The 21,932-nt window shown below is 40.1% G+C and overlaps 1 protein-coding gene across 3 annotated transcripts in view; it reads left to right on the top strand.

Moving 5' to 3' along the window:
* igsf9bb (immunoglobulin superfamily, member 9Bb) overlaps positions 1 to 9,886 on the top strand; it is a 185,656-nt gene extending 175,770 nt beyond the window's left edge. The window contains exons 15-17 of one of the 3 annotated variants that reach the window (XM_031826769.1): positions 2,328 to 3,980; positions 7,208 to 7,338; positions 8,168 to 9,886. In XM_031826769.1, the coding sequence (XP_031682629.1) occupies positions 2,328 to 3,980; positions 7,208 to 7,338; positions 8,168 to 8,382 (1,999 nt within the window). In that variant the 3' untranslated portion in view covers positions 8,383 to 9,886. The remainder of the gene's footprint in view (positions 1 to 2,327; positions 3,981 to 7,207; positions 7,339 to 8,167) is intronic. The other 2 variants (XM_031826768.1, XM_020484302.2) reach the window with 2 other exon arrangements.
* The last annotated feature ends 12,046 nt before the right edge of the window (positions 9,887 to 21,932 follow it).

Genomic DNA, 21,932 nt, shown 5'->3' with positions numbered 1-21,932 from the left:
TTGAGGCAGAACGGACAACATACTGTAGAAATCTCCCTCAGGTTGGTATGTCACAAAAAGTCTTAGCTGAATGTACCTTGTGTCCTTCCAGATTGTTTGCAGCCAAGCAGCCCCTGAATCTCTTTGTGACGACCCCACCCCTGCACACCTGATTTTCTCCTGGCAGTTGCGTTGTCACATCCTAGTAGAAACGCCGGCCCTCTTTTCCATGCTTTGCTGTTTTACTCTCAGCTATTCTGTTAGATTCCTTGAAAAGTCAAGTATTTAATTGTTAAGTTTAGTAGCGTATGTGTAATAGTAAGCATACAGCGATGGTGCTCAGGGTACTGTAGACAAGCTCATGGCACAGTACAGAACATACAGTGACATACTAGAGGTGTAATGTTTTATCCCTAAGCACCTGTCATTTTACAGCATGGTATTCAAACCAGAGATGATCAAGAGAACCCTCATGAGGTTGTCACTCTTACATGCATGTATTGCCCTCATCTGCTTTACTGCTAAAATTCATTCTATAACCAGTGTGAATACATCTGTCTCATAATAAATTGAGCGGTGAAAATCTTACCATGAACAATGGCACATTCAGCAGATGCCAAATACTCTATTCAAAAGTGATTTTTATAGAAACAAATAAACAAGCCAGCGTACAGTATAACATTTTATATGTGTATAGATAACATTGCTTCTGATAGCTATTTTCTATGTGTTGAAGTTGTTGATGTAGTTTTAGATGTTATGAACCACATGAGTAGTAGATATTGAATATTTAGCTGGAAGTGTCTTGAATGTGGGTGTGCACTGTGTCCAGTTGAGGCAGATGTGTTTGCCTATGTCACGCACTATACTTGAAGAGCCTGCACCACGACAGACGGTGCCTTCTGCATCTTTCCATACGTAGCAGAGAGCGAGAACGTCATTGTTTTTCAATACGGGTCATCGACTGTCAGTTGCCTTGGAAACTCAGCCCCTCCATTGCCACCGCAGCCATTACAAGCACAGCTAAGCCTTAGTGAACTACTAAAAAGCCTCAGCCTTGCATTGTATTTTGGTACTCAGAATAAAGTATTATTAAAATGGCCTGATTTTGCTCTCTTCTTTTCTGGAAAATGCTTGTTATTCCTCATTTCTTGGTGTAACATAAATACTCTCTTGACTAAATGGTACTTCACATTTCTTCCAAATGAATAAAACCCATACTAATAAAAAACATATAGTCTGATTTCTACAATGATGCCCTTAGAATTGACTATTTTCTAAGTTGATATTCTGAAAATGTTGCCTTACATGCAAAGCACAATTTGAAATTCAGATAACATTTAAATATAGCCACCACAAATACATACAGTGTGAATGAGGCACGAGAGTATGTGGTCCAGGGAAGTTGGAGTAATGACAAGACTTTTTTGGAAAAAATGATGGAAAAAGAGACGGATGCCCACGGCTAAAGATGGTCACCTGAATCCTAAGGATGGCAGTGTCTGGGCAATGGGAATGTGTGGATGGGGTGAGGGCATGTTAGTCATTGCCTCTGGTTGGCTCTATCATAGGTTTATGAAAAGTCAATGGAAATGTCAGGTGGTACTGAAAACACATTAAGCATTGTTATTCCACTGAAATACACTTCAATGTTGTGACTGACTTCACATCAATTACACTACCATGACTGAGAAAAATATACTGCACAATGGAAATGTATTACTCAATCCGACATGATTCGTGATCAGCACAGTCTCCTCAATGAGCTGTTCAAGTGATGCAGTTGAGCAAATGGAATGTTAACAGACAACATAGGTCTGTTAACCATGTACACCAAGGAGACTTTACTCAGTGTATCATCTGACTCCCTACAGTATAACTCAGTAGTGTCTGCATATCAAGTAATGACGTTGCGTAGGAGAGCAGTCCAAAACCCTAAAGTTGCTGCTGCACATGGTCACATGGTCCCTCCATATCCATCCTCTATTCATAACAAAATGATAAACATCCCTGTTTTGTCAGATCAAATCATTGGTGCATGGTAGCAGTGCCTGAAATCCCCAATGGAACTTCAGGCTCAAACTAAACTTGTAACTGCACATAGTCTGATATTTATTTTGTTACCTAAAGCATGGCTCTTTGAAAAGCCTTTTTTTTTGTGGATGAATGGCTTGTCATCTCTTACTGGAGACTTTATTTAATATATTTGATCGTAATTTTCAGCTAAAATGATGCCTGACAGTAAAAGCATCGACTGATGGGCTTAGTTTGGGTGTTTGCCGAGTCAAGTTGAAGGAGGTCGTTGAGCAAACATTGACTAGCCTTCTGTCTTTCCATTTGTTTCTCAGGTCCTCCTCTGGTAAGGTGAGTCCGGAGAGTATGCGTTCCATGGAACCACCATCGGAGGGTTCAGAGGACGGCCATGGCATGAGCATGAAGAAAATCCCTCAGAGTCCTGCGAAGAAGGATGAACTCTCCCTGTACAAGAAAACCAAGCGAGCAATAACAAGCAAAAAGTACAGTGTCTCCAAGTACGAAGCGGAGGCAACCACACCCATCGAGCTGATCAGCCGAGGCCCCGACGGACGCTTCGTCATGGACCCCAGCGACATGGAGATGATGTCTATCAAGCCCAGGCGAATCGAGGGCTTCCCCTTTGTTGAAGAATCGGACCTCTATCCCGAATTCCGCCAGTCGGACGAGGAGAACGACGATCCCGGGCCCATGCCTCCTGTCATGGCAACCCTTCGACCTCACCAGATCTCCCCAATCTCCAGCCAGGAGTCTTACCTGCAACCACCGGCCTACAGCCCCCGCTTCCAGAGGCCCATGGAAGGTATGACCATCATGGAGAGCAGTCGGCTCCAGGCCACGGGGCAGATCCGAGGCTCCCTGCACCACAGAGCCTTCTCCCATGGCCACGGTCACTTCTACGGTTACCTTAGCAGCCCTGGGGAACCCGAGCCTCCACCCCCTTTCTACATGCCTGACACCAGCCCTCTGAGCTCTGTCATGTCATCACCCCCTTACCACACCGAAGGGCCCTTTGGTCACCCTCGCATCCCTGAGGAGATGGGGGAAGGAGATATTCTACACTATGGCGTCTCAAGCTTCCCTCTTCCCCTGACGCTCACCTCTTCCTCTCGCTCCCCGGAGATCTGGCACAGACCCGATTTCCCCTTTGCGAGTCTGGAAGGGCCCCACTTCATTTTTCCACCCCACCACCCTTTGCATCTCCACCGGGAACCCTTCTTTCCTCCTCCCCATGTTCTTCCCCCTGCTTTCCAGCCCTCCTCCCTCCAGGTGCCCTCATACCCTGGTGTCCTGCAGCTTGAGGCCCCAAAGAGCCGTCCAGGCAAGTCTCCCAGCACGTTCAAGCCTCGGGGCCTTCCAGCCAAGCGTTTAGCTATGCAAGAGGCGCAGAGTCTAGGGCAGCTAAGACACACTAGCCACGGTATGGGTGTGCCAGTTTTGCCTTACCTCGACCCAGCAGCCCACATGGGTGGCCCTAGCACATTCAGTAGCTTGGACACCCGGTGGTTCGAGCCCACCCCCCGGCTCAGTCCCAGGCAGGTTCGTAGGATGGAGCCTAGCATCATGGTTCTCCAACCTTCCCGCCTCTCGCCCCTCACCCAGAATCCCCTTAGTTCCCACGAGGGCTCCCCAGAGATTGTAGTGCGACCCCGTCCCCGTCCCAGCATTGTCCAGCCCTCCATACCTCCAGAGATGTCTGAGATTACCCTGCTTCCCCCCTCTTCAGCCAGCTTCTCCTGGAGGTCCTCTCCCTCGTCCTCTCCCGCCCATGGCCAAGGTAGCAGAAGGGCAAGTCCCAGCTACCGCTCCCACATGGCCTTTGCCACCTCCGCCACAAGCTACCCGTCCCAGTCCCCATCACCCCCTGTGGAAAGCAGCAACATGTTTGGGCAGATGCCATCCCAGAGGAGAACTGAGGAGGAGGTCCTTCCGTGTGAGCCCTCTCCACCCCAGTTGTCAGCTTCAGGGTAGGTGCACTAGGCCTTCAGGGAGGGATTTACTTATCTGCGCCAGTATACATTTATTTAAATTGTTAGGTTGCTTTGTGTTCTGAACACAGTGACATTGAGGACCATTATGGTTCTACTAAATGCACTTGTCAGGACAATTGGGATAATTAGGGTCAAATTGGGGTTGGACTTTTTATCAATGTAAAAAAATTTTAAGTAAAGATCGATTGATTCTTGTTTTTAGACTTGAGATATGATTTCATCAAGGGATCGAGTTCTTGACGACAAATTGACCGGGGGACTCTTACATAATTTATTGCAATGGCATTTTGCTGTATAGATTTATTTGATGGGCTTAGGAGTTCTGTCATTCTCAAATCGATTAACGCTGCTTTTCATATCAGAAATCAACTTTCAAATATCCATCCATGGAATCTGTGAAGCAAGTACTGTACCAAACTTGTCTTTTAACAAATCACAATTTGCACATTTTCTTTCAAATTTGGACTCGGTGGAACAACTACTTTGTGACCTGAGAAGATAAATGTTTTGCTTCACAGATTACCTTACAGACCTTTCAGGGCTAAAGTAAGTCTTTGGAGAAAATGCCATTATTATCTAAACCATTTCAAATGCATTGCGCAGTTTGTTTGATACAAGCCCCTAAAAGCCTGGAATAAGAGAGACATCACCACAGGATCCCTGGTTTTCCATGTGTTTCATGCTTTACCCTGCTTTCACCCAACAGGAGGAATCCCATATGTGCATCCCAATTGACTCTCAGACAAAACAAATGCCATTGCTGTGTATAACTCTTAGGCCTTTTAGGACTCCTTATTTATAATGCAGAGGGTGCTTTTAGGAGAGTCCATCTCAGCAGGCACAGGGGGGCCCATCTTCATCCTTAGTAACCTGACTGCATGAACCGCCTCTTCCCTGAACCTTTCACCCCAACCCCACCCCCACCCCTCCATTGCCCCCAGGACACCCCCAGGTCTGACTGCCAGGGGAGGCTTGTTGGGCGAAGTGTGTTGCAGGGATCTGTCCGCTTTCATGTGTTGCAATGTCTCCATCATTATTGATTAGGGGCAGTTGGTCGTTCTTGATGGCTCCTGGAGTCTTACCTGCTTTGTTTTTTATTGATCTCAGCTATCTGGGCAGCGTTGTTGTGACCAGGTCCTCTACACCACAATAGGTAAGGGTTGGATCCATGTCTGAAAGGGGGGGGGCAGCAGGTGGGGCTTTGAATCACCTCGTCCTTTAAAGGGGAATACGAGTCATTGGGTCTTGCTTTGTTAAGTTTGTTACTCCAGTCAAGTTCATTTCCGTTTTTTTATTTTTTCCTTTTTTTCAAAGTAGCTATGTATTTTGAGTTCTGCAGTATTCAATAATGTATGCATTCTGACATAAGTATGCATACGTCACCTTTTATGATAATTGATTTGGAGATTAGACACGTATCCCTGACACAACTTCATGCTTGAGAGATGTATGCTAACAACACTTGTCATTTTTCGATGAGGCTTGTTTTGATTTACTACCATGACAGCTGACATGTACACAACAAAAGCTGCAAGAAAGTCCTTGCACAAGCAGGCCCCAGACAAAATGTTTCTGTTCTGGTGGTGTTACCCTGGCAGCGTAGCTGCACTACTCCTTTTTTTTGTTCCTTCTTTTGTGTCTTCAGTAAGAATGAGTAGTAGATATCAGAGGAAAACAATATTTATCTGACAAATATGATAACAATTGTAACAGCCATTTTCTAAGCCTACCCAAGTGTATATTATAAGTTGTCCAGGCTGTACACACTTAGAAAAAAGGGTTCCATTTGGCTCCAGGTAGAACTGTTTTTGGTTTCAGATAGAACCCTTTTGGGATCCATGTAGAACCCACTGTGGAAAGGGTTCTTCATGGAATCCAAAAGGGTTCTACCTGGAACTAAAATGGTTCTATCTGGAACCAAATGGGGTTCTTCATAGGGTTCCCCTATGGGGACAGCCAAATAACCCTTTTAGGTTCTAGATAGCGTGTAGTAGTATAGAGTGTAGTAGTATAACTCTCTCGTCTGGTCTTATGGCAATGGACACTCTGTTAGGTCCTCTTTAACATATACATTCTTGGCATTCCTCTCAAGCAGGAGACATATTATCCTTTCTTACTCAGGGTGCTTTTGTATGATGACACCAAAATGAAAATATTTTGGACTTATACTCTTAGGAAATATTTTATGTGATTAGCCGTCTGAACTCCCTTCGCTCCAGTCAGTATGAAACAAAGCACGCAAATAACCTAATTACACTTGTAAGTTTGGACTACAGAACAGTTCTCACTACCAAGTGAAGCAAGTGTCCTTCCAAAACTGTTGATGCACTTCTTTGATATTGTGGGGAAAGTATCATTTTTAGGTCCACACCACAGCCCTATGAAGTGCTTTTCACGGTATTCCCCTTTAAAGTCATGTTCCATGTGCAAACTGCCATGCATGCCATCGCTAAATATTGCTATTCATTATTTTATTTTTAAGAACAAGTATCTGATTAAACTCTTGTTACATTTGTTGTCCGAGTGCTTAGTTTTGGTTTTGGCTTACCTTTCGTTATGTGACTGTTCCCAAGTAGCCATTTCCCCTCCCGCCATCTCTCCCCCTGTCAGCATGGTGAAGCCCATTGTAGACAGTATCCATGTCTATGAATACATATTGATGATGCTTTGTCGCTCAGCTGTGATTTCCCTCCTCCACTAACAGCCTTCCATTTCTCTCTGCAGTCACAGCTGGAGGACAGCCCCTTTGTGATGCTATTTGTTTTCCGTGCCTTGTGAGAACCTGTTGTGTTTGTGCAGAATCTGTGGGCTGCCATTTTAAAGTGCCTCAGTATCTGGATAGGAAGACTGCAGACAAAAGAGATGGCTGAGAATACTCATTCATGTTCTACAAATTGCAATATTCTTTCAAATTTGCACCTGTTATTTTCAGATTCAACAAATCATAGGACAGATTGTGTAAAATACAGCAACACTGTAGATTCAAGTCACACAAACATTCCTCTTGATTTTGTTTGACCAAACTATTAGCTCGGTTCAGTCAAAAACCTCAGGTGTGTCACATTGCTCCAAACTTTAGGTAATGTGAAGCTGACTTCAGAAGGTTTGGTTCTTGAACTTTTAGTGCCTCATGTAGAAGGAAAGGCCCACTTGACAGAAGTTCCTCAGGGTTACATGTGTTCTCCCTCCTTTTTTTTGTTCAGAAGTCGTCGAGGTGCGCCGAGTGCCCCTGCGGGGTCTGAGAGGTTTGATGCACTGAGATACCAACGTATTAAAAAGGCCAAGAAGACGATGGTGGTCAACAACAACAACTCCAAGTCCAGAAGAAAAACAGGTGAGGCCTCTGACATTGTGGATGTATGGTCCTGATGTAAGACGCTGGTTGATTAACATGTACATTTTGAGGCATACCACACATTTGACAGATATTGTGTCTGGCTGACTCAAATTTGTTTTCAATTGCCATCTATGTTTTGAGAGACTTCATCACAACAGGATTATCAAGGACTTCCTCTTTCACAGGCGTCAATCAGATTACATATATGCATCATACTATGCTATCTACTCAGCGGCACGTCACCATGGTGTGATAAGGTAGTATGGTGTGATACTTTTCTCATCTCTATTACTCTGCCGTAGTGGTGGGAACACCAAGGTAGTTCCCTAATGAGTTCTGCAATTCTCCAGAAACCTAACTTTGACACCAACTTTCTCCATAATCATGACAGAAATTATAGTAATACTTACACCGGTATCAAATGACTGTAGATGATCAGTTAACAGCATTTATCTTTTGAATCATACAATTCAATGTCTCACTTATTCATGTTGCATTTCCAACTTATGAACTTAGTTTTATTCCTCCTAAGATAAGTATCCACTTTCCAAGGTTATTGTGCACAAATAACCATACATGGTGGTATGGTATGGGGAGTGGTACAGTGTAAAGTATTTACCCTGGATTGGAACTGAGCTCATTTTCTAACTCAACCACCCTGTCTTCTGACCCATTGTTTCCTGTGTGTTTTGCATTCCTTACCTTCCTGCCCAATGTCTGTCCGATAGCAACCAGGACCCTTATTCTCTACCTCTGCCCTCTTATCCTGACCTAAAGGCTCTCTCACCTCTGACCTGCCTGTTGCTATCCCCCTCCCATCCTCCAGGTGTCTCCACCTCTCAGACCCAGCAGGACTACACCTCTCAGGTACTCCAGCCCGAAGAAGTTCTCTACCTCCGCAAGAAGAAGAAACGGCCCATCAGACAGGACCCGTATGCCCGCTTCTCCGCTCTGCTGTTCCGCCGCCCGCCCCAGGAGGACCAGAAGGCCATTTTGGCCAGCATGGACAACATGGACCCAGACCATGTCACTTTCCTCTGAGCCTGTGGGGGAGTCAGGTTACACTCTTCCCCAACATGCCACAAAACCCCACCTGGAAAATGACCCCTCAGTCTAAAAGTTTGCTCATTCCCCAGCATCAATCAATGGTTTACATTTTTTTTTTAAAGAAATTAAAACTGTAAAACGGTGGCTACCCAATGTCTTCAAAAGTTTTACTCCAGTGCAAAACATTTAATTTGAGGAAAGCAATATTGTGTGCTTCAACATTTATTATTTTCAAATACATTTTCTAACCATTTAGAAATGGACCCATCTGAGTTTTTCATTTTCATTTTCTATCTCATCTTTATACTACAGTATTACTTTTTGTTGTTTGCAGAAGAGGCTTAGCTCATGGCCTCAGTGTCAAAACAGCCCATGAAGCCTAGTTAGGTCTCAGTTTACAGCACCTTGCTCACCCTAGTCTCCTCACCTGCCTCACTCTGCCAGCCCTCTATCACTTCCCAGAGACTCATCCCATCCACACAAGGTTCTCAATTACGTCCTACAAAATATACCTCAGAGCACAGGACATGGCACCACAATGACAAGGCTCAGCTAGCTGAACACAACTGTACTGGCGTATGTTTTTATTATTCTTATGACTTATTTAAGCTTTTTATTTGTTCAAATTTGACACAATTTGAATAATTCTGAATGTAAAAATCTAATTGGTCACAATATATATACCATAGTATGTTTGGGTTGATGTAGGTCTACTTACAGTTGTAGAATGATATCATGCTCATCAAAAATCTATCTCTGGTCTCTGGTCTTTTGACACACCATAAATGATGTGTTCATAATGACTATTAGGGAAATGGAGCATGTTATGCTTTACATACAGTATATGATATATTGTGGACGTACAGTTGCCGCCATCAATCATTCTCTTGGAATCATTTAGAAGTTGATTGTACATTTTAGTTATTCTGTATAAACTTCAATTCCATTTCATTATCACTTAACCCCATAAAGGAATGGTCATGTCGTAAACTAAGCACATAGGCTAAAAATATCTATTTTGAATAGGGCGAGGGGAAGGGATTAAGTTGGGCTCCATTTAAACATAAGTGTACTGTACTGTATGCCACTCAAGGCATGCAACCACACACATGCAACCTCACACATTCTATACAACACATGCTACTGCCCTAGTTACTATTCAGGTTGGACTTTGGGTCTGTCGCATTGTCTGGGAAAGGGTTTTGCACTGGAGCAAAATCTTGGCTTTTACTGCTCTTTATTTGATACCATCTTCACTTCTACTAGCACACTTTGTAGCCTTGTGTAGTAGTTCTGAGGGCTCCATCTCCTATTTAAAAAGTACTATAGTAATGCCAAAAATACTACAACTTCCTTAATCAATAAAAACAACGTGTACTGTACTGAGAGGAGGATAGGATTTTGTGCCATAGTATACTATAGTATTTTTTTCATTCATATGGGAGGGCCTGACTCAATGAACAAAAGGCTTATGATGGCCTTTATAGGGCTTCTTCTGGTTGCCTGCTTCGGTTTATTTATTATTATTATTTTTTCTATTTGTTTATGAAAGTAACTGCCTTTGTTGGCCATTTCCTGTATTTGTAGCCTTGGCATTTTTTCTCTTCGTGTGCTTGTATTAATGTTGTCTATTCCCCTATAGAAAGATCAATGGAGGGGCTTCTTGTGGCATAACAGGGCTACGCAGAGCTGCTAAAGTTTTTATTTTCTCAAACGTGTTTTTCTGTCATTGAAGGGTGCTTCTTTTTTATAAATCGACATGTTTCATTATCATATAGATATAGACATATTAAAGCTGAACTCATTAAAGCTGAACCATGTGAGTCATGACAATGGGGGGGGGGGGGGGGGGGTGATCTGGTGATGGTCAGAGAAGGAGAGGGGTGTTAGGAATGGTTTCACCCATACATGTAGGAACACAGGTGCTACTGTGCACTTGAGACCTATTCATACAGTGCCTTGCGAAAGTATTCGGCCCCCTTGAACTTTGCGACCTTTTGCCACATTTCAGGCTTCAAACATAAAGATATAAAACTGTATTTTTTTGTGAAGAATCAACAACAAGTGGGACACAATCATGAAGTGGAAGGACATTTATTGGATATTTCAAACTTTTTTAACAAATCAAAAACTGAAAAATTGGGCGTGCAAAATTATTCAGCCCCCTTAAGTTAATACTTTGTAGCGCCACCTTTTGCTGCGATTACAGCTGTAAGTCACTTGGGGTATGTCTCTATCAGTTTTGCACATCGAGAGACTGAATTTTTTTCCCATTCCTCCTTGCAAAACAGCTCGAGCTCAGTGAGGTTGGATGGAGAGCATTTGTGAACAGCAGTTTTCAGTTCTTTCCACAGATTCTCGATTGGATTCAGGTCTGGACTTTGACTTGGCCATTCTAACACCTGGATATGTTTATTTTTGAACCATTCCATTGTAGATTTTGCTTTATGTTTTGGATCATTGTCTTGTTGGAAGACAAATCTCCGTCCCAGTCTCAGGTCTTTTGCAGACTCCATCAGGTTTTCTTCCAGAATGGTCCTGTATTTGGCTCCATCCATCTTCCCATCAATTTTAACCATCTTCCCCTGTCCCTGCTGAAGAAAAGCAGGCCCAAACCATGATGCTGCCACCACCATGTTTGACAGTGGGGATGGTGTGTTCAGGGTGATGAGCTGTGTTGCTTTTACGCCAAACATAACGTTTTGCATTGTTGCCAAAAAGTTCAATTTTGGTTTCATCTGACCAGAGCACCTTCTTCCACATGTTTGGTGTGTCTCCCAGGTGGCTTGTGGCAAACTTTAAACGACACTTTTTATGGATATCTTTAAGAAATGGCTTTCTTCTTGCCACTCTTCCATAAAGGCCAGATTTGTGCAATATACGACTGATTGTTGTCCTATGGACAGAGTCTCCCACCTCAGCTGTAGATCTCTGCAGTTCATCCAGAGTGATCATGGGCCTCTTGGCTGCATCTCTGATCAGTCTTCTCCTTGTATGAGCTGAAAGTTTAGAGGGACGGCCAGGTCTTGGTAGATTTGCAGTGGTCTGATACTCCTTCCATTTCAATATTATCGCTTGCACAGTGCTCCTTGGGATGTTTAAAGCTTGGGAAATCTTTTTGTATCCAAATCCGGCTTTAAACTTCTTCACAACAGTATCTCGGACCTGCCTGGTGTGTTCCTTGTTCTTAATGATGCTCTCTGCGCTTTTAACGGACCTCTGAGACTATCACAGTGCAGGTGCATTTATACGGAGACTTGATTACACACAGGTGGATTGTATTTATCATCATTAGTCATTTAGGTCAACATTGGATCATTCAGAGATCCTCACTGAAGTTCTGGAGAGAGTTTGCTGCACTGAAAGTAAAGGGGCTGAATCATTTTGCACGCCCAATTTTTCAGTTTTTGATTTGTTAAAAAAGTTTGAAATATCCAATAAATGTCGTTCCACTTCATGATTGTGTCCCACTTGTTGTTGATTCTTCACAAACAAATACAGTTTTATATATTTATGTTTGAAGCCTGAAATGTGGCAAAAGGTCGCAAAGTTCAAGGGGGCCGAATACTTTCGCAAGGCACTGTATATTTTGGTTCAACCGTTTGGTTCACTGTTGGTTTGAAATGTCTCTGATTATGGAAAGCTAGCACTTAGATTCGGGTATATTAACAAATCTCCAGCAAGTCGATACTTTCCAGCAAAGTCTCTCATTGGGTATCTTATTGATACTGTACAATAAAGGCACTTAAGAGTTGCAACTTCAGGTGCTAACAAGGTCATTGAATCTGAAAGTGGTATTGCTACTTTCAGAGGAATGACAGCTATACCACCAATCTGAAATGATACTGTAATTGATCATACTTGATGTTTTAAGGTTGGTGCAGTATAACCATTAAACAACATGCTCTGTACATACGCCTTTCAACATCCATCTTGGTGCTTTTTAAGCAGGATGTGTAGATTGAGTCTGAATCATGGATGACAATGCTCATGTTTATTTTATGTTTTCATATGTTGAACTTTTATACTTTGTCTGCGTATGTATTTTACAGCATAAACATATTACATATTGTGGAGGACTAGATGCCAAGTCGTGTACCTTAAACATTTAAATGAAGACAAAAACTTAGCTAAAGAGGAAAGTCTCAAAGTTCTACTGTGGTTTTATGGAGCCAGGTTAGTGTGTTCGGTTGGACTTTTTTTGTGTCAAATGGCCACCATTTCTTGATTTTTGTTTGACAGTACAGGACTTGGCTGGTTTATTACCAATTTGTGGCTAAACTGAACCCGAGAGTTACCTTTGGTGCAGACAGCAGGATCAGGATATTGTAATAATCAGTTAATCCCCAACATTGCACCTGTAAACACAATGACACTGTTGTCAGTATAGGATGATACTTTCAATAATTAGCAGACTATTCTCTTCTGAGTCTGGTGATCTTGAAATCTTCCTTAATTTGTGTTGATCCAACAGGGTTTATCGGAAGCTGTAAAGCTTTAATCAATTCAACTGTTTGAAAGGTAGATATTTCAACACAAATTGTACACGTGAAGTCAACATCAAGGTGGTTTGTCAGGGCAGTAGCATTCAGAAATATGTCAAATGTTTTACAAGAAAATATGTAGCTGCCTATTGTGTCACGGCCATTTATTTTCAAACCCTCCGTCAAAAGAATTATATCAAAATGAAGATCCAAAATGCAAGGAACATGTTCTATAATATGAAATATATATAAATATATTGTACATACAATTACAGCATATATTGCCCAATGTATTATGAAATGATATATTTTCAATAAGTTGGACAACATATGCAGGCAGTTACATAATATTTTGGATTTCATAAATGAAAATCGTATTTATGTAGAACACTTTTTCCACAAGGGTGACTACTTGCGCCAAAGCAATTGGCAGTGGTTCAGATAAGGAACAATTAATGTCATTGTTGAGGTAACTCACACTTTAAAGAGTATCATCTCTCAACTATTGTCCAGTTCTAGTAAGAATATGTCATATTTAATGCTACATGCAATGTTCGTTTTAAGATGCTTTTGTTGTGAAAATGGTCAAGCTATTATTTAATGTAATACTTTCAAAGGGAATATTGTTATAGTTTAATTCATATTCTGGCTATGAATCCTGATTATTATCACAATTTGACAAGTTTGTTAGGTCTAGTTGGGCTGTGTGATTTTGATACTGGAAGCTTATGGCAGATTTGATCACCCATTGACTTAGTATTGACTGTATTTCTAGCTTGCAGTGTCACAGTACTGTCATCAGTATCAGAGAACTACTCCGGGGAGTCATTAATTCTGGTGAAATAACAGCGTTGATATTGGTGCTGAATTTAGTGGCTGGTGAGGGCCGAGGGACATGTGAATAATTAGGACTCACAATAAAAACAAAACATTTTGTTCCATGCAAGAAAATAGGACACTCTGTGGGCTCTTTGTTAGCCTGTGCCAGGTTCAATGGAAATCTTTGAAAACGTAAGCCTCTTTCATAAACCCATTTGACTTTGCTAAAAGTTAAAAGACACACACTGCCGTTCAAAGGTTTGGGGTCACTTAGAAATGTCCTTGTTTTTGAAAGAAAAGACAATTTTTTGTCCATTAAAATAACATCAAATTGATCAGCAATAGTGTAGACATTGTTAATGTTGTAAATGACTATTGTAGCTGGAAACTAAATGGAATATCTACATAGGCATACAGAGGCCCATTATCAGCAACCATCACTCCTGTATTCCAATGGCACGTTGTGTTAGCTAATCCAAGTTTATCATTTAAAAGGCTAATTGATCCTTAGAAAACCATTTTTAAATTATGTTAGCACAGTTGAAAATGGTTGTTCTGATTAAAGAAGCATTAAAACTGGCCTTCTTTAGACTAGTTGAGTATCTGGAGCATCAGCATCAGCCTTCATTTCTCAGAACAAGAATAGACTGACAAGTTCAGAAGAAAGTTCTTTGTTTCTGGCCATTTTAAGCCTGTAATCGAACCCACAAATCCTGATGCTCCAGATACCCATCTAGTCTTAAGAAGGTTTTATTGCATCTTTAATCAGAACAACAGTTTTCAGCTGTTTCAGCTAACATAATTTCAAAAGGGTTTTCTATTGATCAATTAGCCTTTTAAAATGATAAACTTGGATTAGCTAACACAACATGTCCTTGGAACACAGGCGTGATGGTTGCTGATAGTGGGCCTCAGTACGCCAATGTAGAAATTCCATTAAAAAATCTGCCATTTCCAGCTACAATAGTCATTTACAAAATTAACAATGTGTTTCTGATCAATTTGATGTTATTTTAACAGACAGAAAATGTGCTTTTCTTTCAAAAACAAGGACATTTTTGAACGGTAATGTATATTATTGAATATTAGCTTTGTTTCTGAGAGAAACCAAGTCCCATTTAAAATGGAACAATTCTAGCACTGAATTTAACCATCATCCCAGTCAAAAACTTTGTCAGCCAAAAGAAACCTATTGAATGACCGTGGTCATTTTAGACATTTGCCTATATTGAAACATGAACCACAGCAAATATATTGATACATTGTTGCATTATTTACACAGTAACTCTACAATACATTGTGGCCCTTAAAGTACCAGCAGAATAATGTAGAAATCAGACGGAAATGCAAACTGGCCTTTTGCAGATATTTGTAGAATATCCCCCTAAAGCTAGCAAGGGCTCTGTGTGTCATATTCTGTTGTTTCTGTACATGTGTCTGCTATGTTAGTCGCTGACTAAACTCAACTCAATGGTGAGGGAAGTTTCTGAGGACAAACATAGGTATAAGGCAAGCGTTTCAGTATTGACTTTGGGCAAATCAATGTAATCAGAGCTGATTTCCATAAATCCTGGGCTCCGCTCAACTCCGTTGGTGGAGTTCATCAAAAACTTCCTTCGCCAAGTAGTTGAGTTTAGTCAGCTACTATGTTAGCTGAATGTAGAGAAGATGGTAGAAACCTCTCCAAAGTTAATAAAGAGGACAAAACTGAAGTGTTGAATAACATTAGTGTTTTTGCTTTCAGCGAGCACACAAAAAATCACCAACATTCAAAACATTTAAAATGTTTCAATATTGACCATAATTATCCAGATAGGGTGAGTAACCCCATTTCTTTTTTTCACAATGTAGTCATTTAATCATTAATGGCCTTCACAAGAGATTTCCACAGAGTCAAATTCTTTTGATGTTTAAAATTAAGAATATACTGTAAAGCATGAGGGAAGTGGAACAGTAGAATGTCCCTCTTGAAAATACAAATATATACAATTTAATGTGCAATGTATATGGATTAACATGTACATAGTGTATAGCAGAGAGATCATTGCATGGTGAAGTGTCTGATTGCTGCTGTGAAAAGAGAAAGAATGCATATACGATACTGAAAATATATATATAATGTGTGTATGTATGTATGTATGTATGTATGTGTGTATGTGTATGTGTATGTGTATGTGTATGTGTGTGTGTGTGTGTGTGTGTGTGTGTGTGTGTGTGTGTGTGTGTGTGTGTAAGAGAAGAGAAGAGAAGAGAAGAGAGGATGTGTAAAAACAAACACATTTAGAGGTCATTATAATCAATATTTTGGGGAATATTATACATTTGCCCATATGCTGAGTCACTGGATAAAAGACAGCTTTTGATATTGAGTATGGAATTCTGTCGCAGGAGAGGGATCTTGATATCACAAAACTGACAAACCTGAACATTTGAATGAAATAATAGCTTTTTGCTAACATTAAGATGCAATCAAAGCACATACATTGATCCACCCCTCCCACAGTTGGGATTTGAAGTAGGGCCTGCTATTGTATATCACAATGGATAGGGTCACTTCCCATTCAAGGGAATGTGGACCAATGATTGGTTGTCTTAGGCGAAAATATGATGCTTGCCTAATATTTTTGCTTTAATAATGAGTTCAGTTGCTGCCTAATCATGCCACGGACTAAAGCAGTGGAATGTATTGGACCATTTATAATGCTGAAATAAGTTATTTAAGTTCAAGTGAAGTCTAAATATTTTAAGAATAATATATAGATATTAGTTTTTGAAATTTCAAGACAATGCACTGAATATCACATGTAATAACCAAGCTCTGTGTGTTGTGTGTGAATACACTCCGATTTGACTATCATAATAATAATAATATAATATATTACATTTAGCAGACACATTTATTCAAAGCGACTTAGTCATGTCAAAAACTAAAAAATGTGTGGTCCCGGGAATCGAACCCACTATCCTGGCATTGCAAGCTCCATGCGCTACCAACTGAGCTACAGTGTATTATTTCACCCACTTAATCATGTTTAACTGGGATTGTCCTTATATTTGGGGCATTTGTGTACATGACTTTAGTCACAAAGGAGATATACAAGCTGTTATATGTTATAGAGGAGCACATCCGAACTGTACAGTTATTAATGACATGATACTGTCTGTCATTAGCAATAGCTATTTTTGTGGTGTGTCTGGACCATTCTCAGAGCCCGTCTGATATCGGTCATATTGGGTTCGTAAAATAACTCCGGTAACACTTTACTTGACACCCAGCGTCATAACACGTTATGACACGGTCATCATTTCATAATATGTCATAACCCATATATTTACACCTGTTGTGACACATATTTCATTATTTTATGGCTGGTTATGACACCTACATAAGTGTCATAACCCACATTTATTCAAATGTGTTTTTCCCTGCCAACAAGTTTCCTTTTATTTGAAAGTTTGTTAAGTCCTTTGTTGTTATTGTAATTCATTCTTAACTCTCACGTTTGTTTGTTTTTTCATATTTTAAATAACTTGCAGAAAATGCCCTTTATGACACTGTCAAGAAGCTTCATGACCCTCCTGTGTCACTTTACTTGGAATAAGAACATACACTTTACGACACTGTAAAAAGCATTATGACTGTCATAAGCCAGATAGGCCTATCACGTACATGCCCTTATGTCAGTCATCAGTCAAAAAGAGGGTGTCTTGTCCTGCTGAATTCTGCTCCTGCATTCATCCCAGTCATCAGCAAAACAGAGCATTGGGGTAGGTGCATGTCTGACATCAATTTGTGCGCAATTATAATAATTTAATATCGTCAATTTCAGAAAATTGAATATAACAAACATACTGTTGACATGTTGGCTATGGTGTAATGGAGTGTTTTGTCTTGTGTGGTAGGTTTTGTGGGTTTTGACACTCTTATGTAGGTGTCATAACCAGCCATAAAATAATGCAATACTGTCACAACAGGTGACAAGTTAATGTCAACTGTTATGACATGATTATGACTGTGTCATAACGTGTTATGACGCTGGGTGTCAAGTAAAGCATTACCATCACTATGTAACAGGAACTGTCATCATAATTGTTTGCTCTATGGAAGAGGATTTGTTCGGTCATTATTTCTTATAGTACTGGCTTGGTTGGTTTGAACTTAGATATGAGCGCAATTGTGGTTTGCTGTCCCCAAGGATTGATGTTACTACTTGATAGCAAAACAGATACCATTAGAGAGCATTGTAAAGCTATGTCTTTTGATACTTGTTGTATGCCTAATTCATTAAATAAGTCTGAAGAGTAAGAACATCTGGTGCTAAAACACAAGTTTTCAAGGACTGTGTTATTTGAGTAATTATTTTTGTCATTTGACTTCATCTGGTAAAGCACACTTTGTTGTTGTTTTGAATATATATTGCTGGTGCTCTCCCATACTCCAATCTCCGAGTTCCACACTACATTTTGTAAAACCAAAACATAGCCGTATAACAAAATGCCTCCCCAAGAAAATGACAGTATGAGGAATTTGAAGACACTGCACAGTACTGTACACAGTCAAGTCGAGGCCTAACAAGATATACGGTATATGATTATACAATTATACCCTGTGGGTTACTAGTAAACAAGTAAACACAAATGTGCTAATGTGCTAATACTCAAAAGACTACAGAAGATGCAAGAGAAAGCATACACTTTTGTCACACAGTATAAATAATGTTTTAAAAAAGTATACCTTGTCATATTTTTTGTATATGAGAATATGATGCACACCGAGTATATGGCTGAGTGAGTAGGAACTGAGTAGTGTACGGTCTGTTTCAGTGGGACATTGTAACATGAAGCAGACCAATAGATCTCTGTGAGTGACTGAATTCTTCTAATATCTACAAATTAGTTTAATATTTAATGTTATAAATCAAACCAATATAGAATACAAAAATATGAAATATAGTATGTACCAAAGTGGATGGTCGAATCTACATTTGGGGTTTATTGTTTTCACTGTGTATTATTTTGTTGTTTTATTTTTTATACCCATTTGTTTCTTTTTTAGCAAAACAGAATCATACAAGTAGAGAATATTTATATTCCACTGACTCATAAATGCCTTTGAGACAAACCATTTCAGTTCTGTGCAAAATAAATATCCAAAAAATTGTGCAAGTGTCATCAGTTTATTACAGTCTACGATAAAGATACAGAGTTTTGCATCTTGAAGCATAACTGGAAAGCACCAGAATGAATTAGTCACTTAATTTTACCCGCAATGAATCTTTCCTGTCAAGTTGATCTTGGGATATGCTAACATGGCTAGCTTGGCCAATGGGGATCATGTAGGACTATGTGGCTCTACAATAGGTCCATCATTATACCAGTCAGTTCCCAAGAATACCACAGATCCTCAGCTCCAAATGTTGCTGCTGGTCTGCTTAAGAACCCTGTATGTTGTCTTAGACTCAATTGGTTTTGGAAAGAGGGAGAGTACAATGGTTTTCATGCAGGTGCTCCTTTGCATTCTGTATAGCAGCAGAGTACAAACTGTGTAATCTATATTCATCTAGTCAACAGACTGTGCAAGTAAGGGATTTTACAGTGCATGTGTACATATTTTCAATGCTGCTTTGAATTTTTTTTTGTTGTTTGTTTCCAACGTAGCCACATTGTTTATTGTGTAATGTATATTTGTCTGCCTCGAACTCTCAATAGTTGCAAAGGTTTGATTTGTAAAGTTGCAGCAGACTATAAACATGCTATGGAATTTGGAGACCGTACATGACAGTAACATTTTCTAGAGATCCATAAGTGGAGCATATTGACATTGCGATTATATCAGGACAACAACTGATGCTATTATCAATGCATTCTGTGGTGCTTTAAGTGGTGAGTTAACTTCTTGCTTCACACACATTGTGAGCACCCTGCTTATTTACCAACAAATGATGTTGTAGTCTATTGTAGAACTGTCCTGAAATGGTATATTGTGGTTAGACCTTTGGGCAGTAAACAAACCCTTGGTGTTGTACGGGAATTATATTTGATATGGTATTTGACATACAAAGATAGCAATTTCATTGAAAGTTTAGTAAGGTATCAAATGAGGTAAACCTTTAGAAGTAGGGCCATTGTTAGAAAAATTACTTTGCGTCATAGTTATTTGGCAAAGATTCATTGTTTTTGTGTGTGCGTATACTGTATGTAATGGATATTACTGTGTCAGAAGAATTTGTGTTGATGCATCAGGGAATAATCCGATGAGATGAATTTACATCCTCAGCGTCCATTTTATGAGAAGGCAAATTGATGTGGCATAAATTTGAAACACATTTCATTATTATGACCCCATGGTGTTCTTGCTACAGAGTACATTGGGTGTTAATGCCGGACAACATTAGACATTGATTGCTCTGTTTTATATGTCAAAGTATTGGTCGTCATTATAAGGGGTTTTACATGTTTGTACAACACTGCTTGACAAGTCAGTTGACAAGCACTCAACTGCAGTAATGTTAACCCTTTTGGTGTAGCCTCTGTGTATGATTTAAGTCCTCGCCATCCATCCGTCTTCTCTCAACATTATGCCTCACTAAATGCAATACGAATGTTCAAAGGACTGTTCAGATGTACTCTGCTAAATATTGTTCCATCCTCATTTGGTCTTCCTTATAGCTCTCTGGATTTTGGGGTAATGTTCAATTCTATCTCCAATAGGATTGTGTTATCGGGCTTCTTAAAAAAGCCGGAGACAACTCAGTACCTCAGAATGCCTCATCGTGGATATCTTCACATAGAGATGTTATGTTACTATCAAATGTTCACCTTCATCTGGCCATTTGAGTGCATTGTGTACTCACAATCATCATGCTGTACACTTTTTTACATCTGCCAGCACAGACACAACAACCAGAATGTATTGTCATCATCATTCTAAAGCTTTCCATAAACTGGCACAAAGAAACACTATTTCTAATGTACTGGTATGTTTGGTGTTGAAATTTGCAGTAGGTTTACTGACCACTTTTTTTTTCTTATTGTCTTGTGTTTTATAAAATAATTTTAAAGTGATTTCTAAGCAAATGGATCAATGTCATTTAATGCACCTGTCCATTCAGAAAATATTTTATAGACCATTTTTATATTTATTTTCAAAGTGATTAAAATCAAACCATCTCAAACTTCTTTCTTTGCTTTTCTACATAAATCATTTACAAATACAAGAGGCACCACCCAGGGGGTTAATTGTTCACCATCTTCTGGTATTATTGTTCTATGAGAAAGAAAAAAACATGTATATGGTGCTGAAAGCCTTATGTGTCATACTGTTTTTCAGATTTTCCCACCATTTCACCCGTGCTCTCTGGGCAGACCAATGCCTCCCCCAGGAATTTATGTGAAGCCTTAGAAAGGGTATTCTACTAACACATGCCTTCGCAAATGACAACTTGTCATCCTGCTTCACTGACTTTTACATGAATTGTGATGAATCAATCAGTTGTGTTCAGAAATGCACAGAGTGAAAGAAGTCATTCTTTTGGTGTGAAACTATGATTCAGTCACTAAGGAACGAGACAAAAAAAATGGAGACTGTAACAGCCCATGCAGCATTACAGGGGATGCTTATGTACTGTAAAGGGGAAATGTGACCATGCAAACAAACATGTTTCCTGTTATCTGTGGTTGATAGTGGAGCAGTATGGCGAGGAGTCTCGTCCAATCTCACGTCAACCTCTAGCCCTTTATCCCCACCTGGCACGTGTAGATATCAAAGGATTGGATAGGTGCAAGCAGGCGCAGAGCTTGGGTTTCGCCACAGGGGGTGGGGTTTAAAACATTAGAGAGGAACACTAACCCTAACCCTATAAAGGCGTGTATCAATTTAACCTTTTTTTATTATTATTTATTTTTTGCTGATATGAAGGATAAGGTCCTTATGCTTCCAAAACCATACCGCAAGCGATGCGTGTTAATGTTCAGACCGAGCGTCAGGGCTTGTAACAAAACTCCCCCATACAGAAGACGCCTTCGTCCAATGACTCTTATAGTATGTGTAATGTAATGGAACTTATGGTCATGATTAAGGGCTACAGTGCAACCTAATCATTCGATACAGAATAGCCTACTTTTACTTTCTCGTGCCATTCAAAAACAAGTTTTTAGTTTCCTAATTTTAAGACCTGCCTCAATACAAACAATGGATTATGTATGTGATGGTATACAGTGGCTTTGGAAAGTATTCAGACC

This window comes from Oncorhynchus kisutch, linkage group LG6, assembly GCF_002021735.2.
Source record: "Oncorhynchus kisutch isolate 150728-3 linkage group LG6, Okis_V2, whole genome shotgun sequence".
Taxonomy (NCBI): Eukaryota; Metazoa; Chordata; class Actinopteri; order Salmoniformes; family Salmonidae; genus Oncorhynchus; species Oncorhynchus kisutch.
This window is presented reverse-complemented; position numbering and strand designations above follow the sequence as displayed.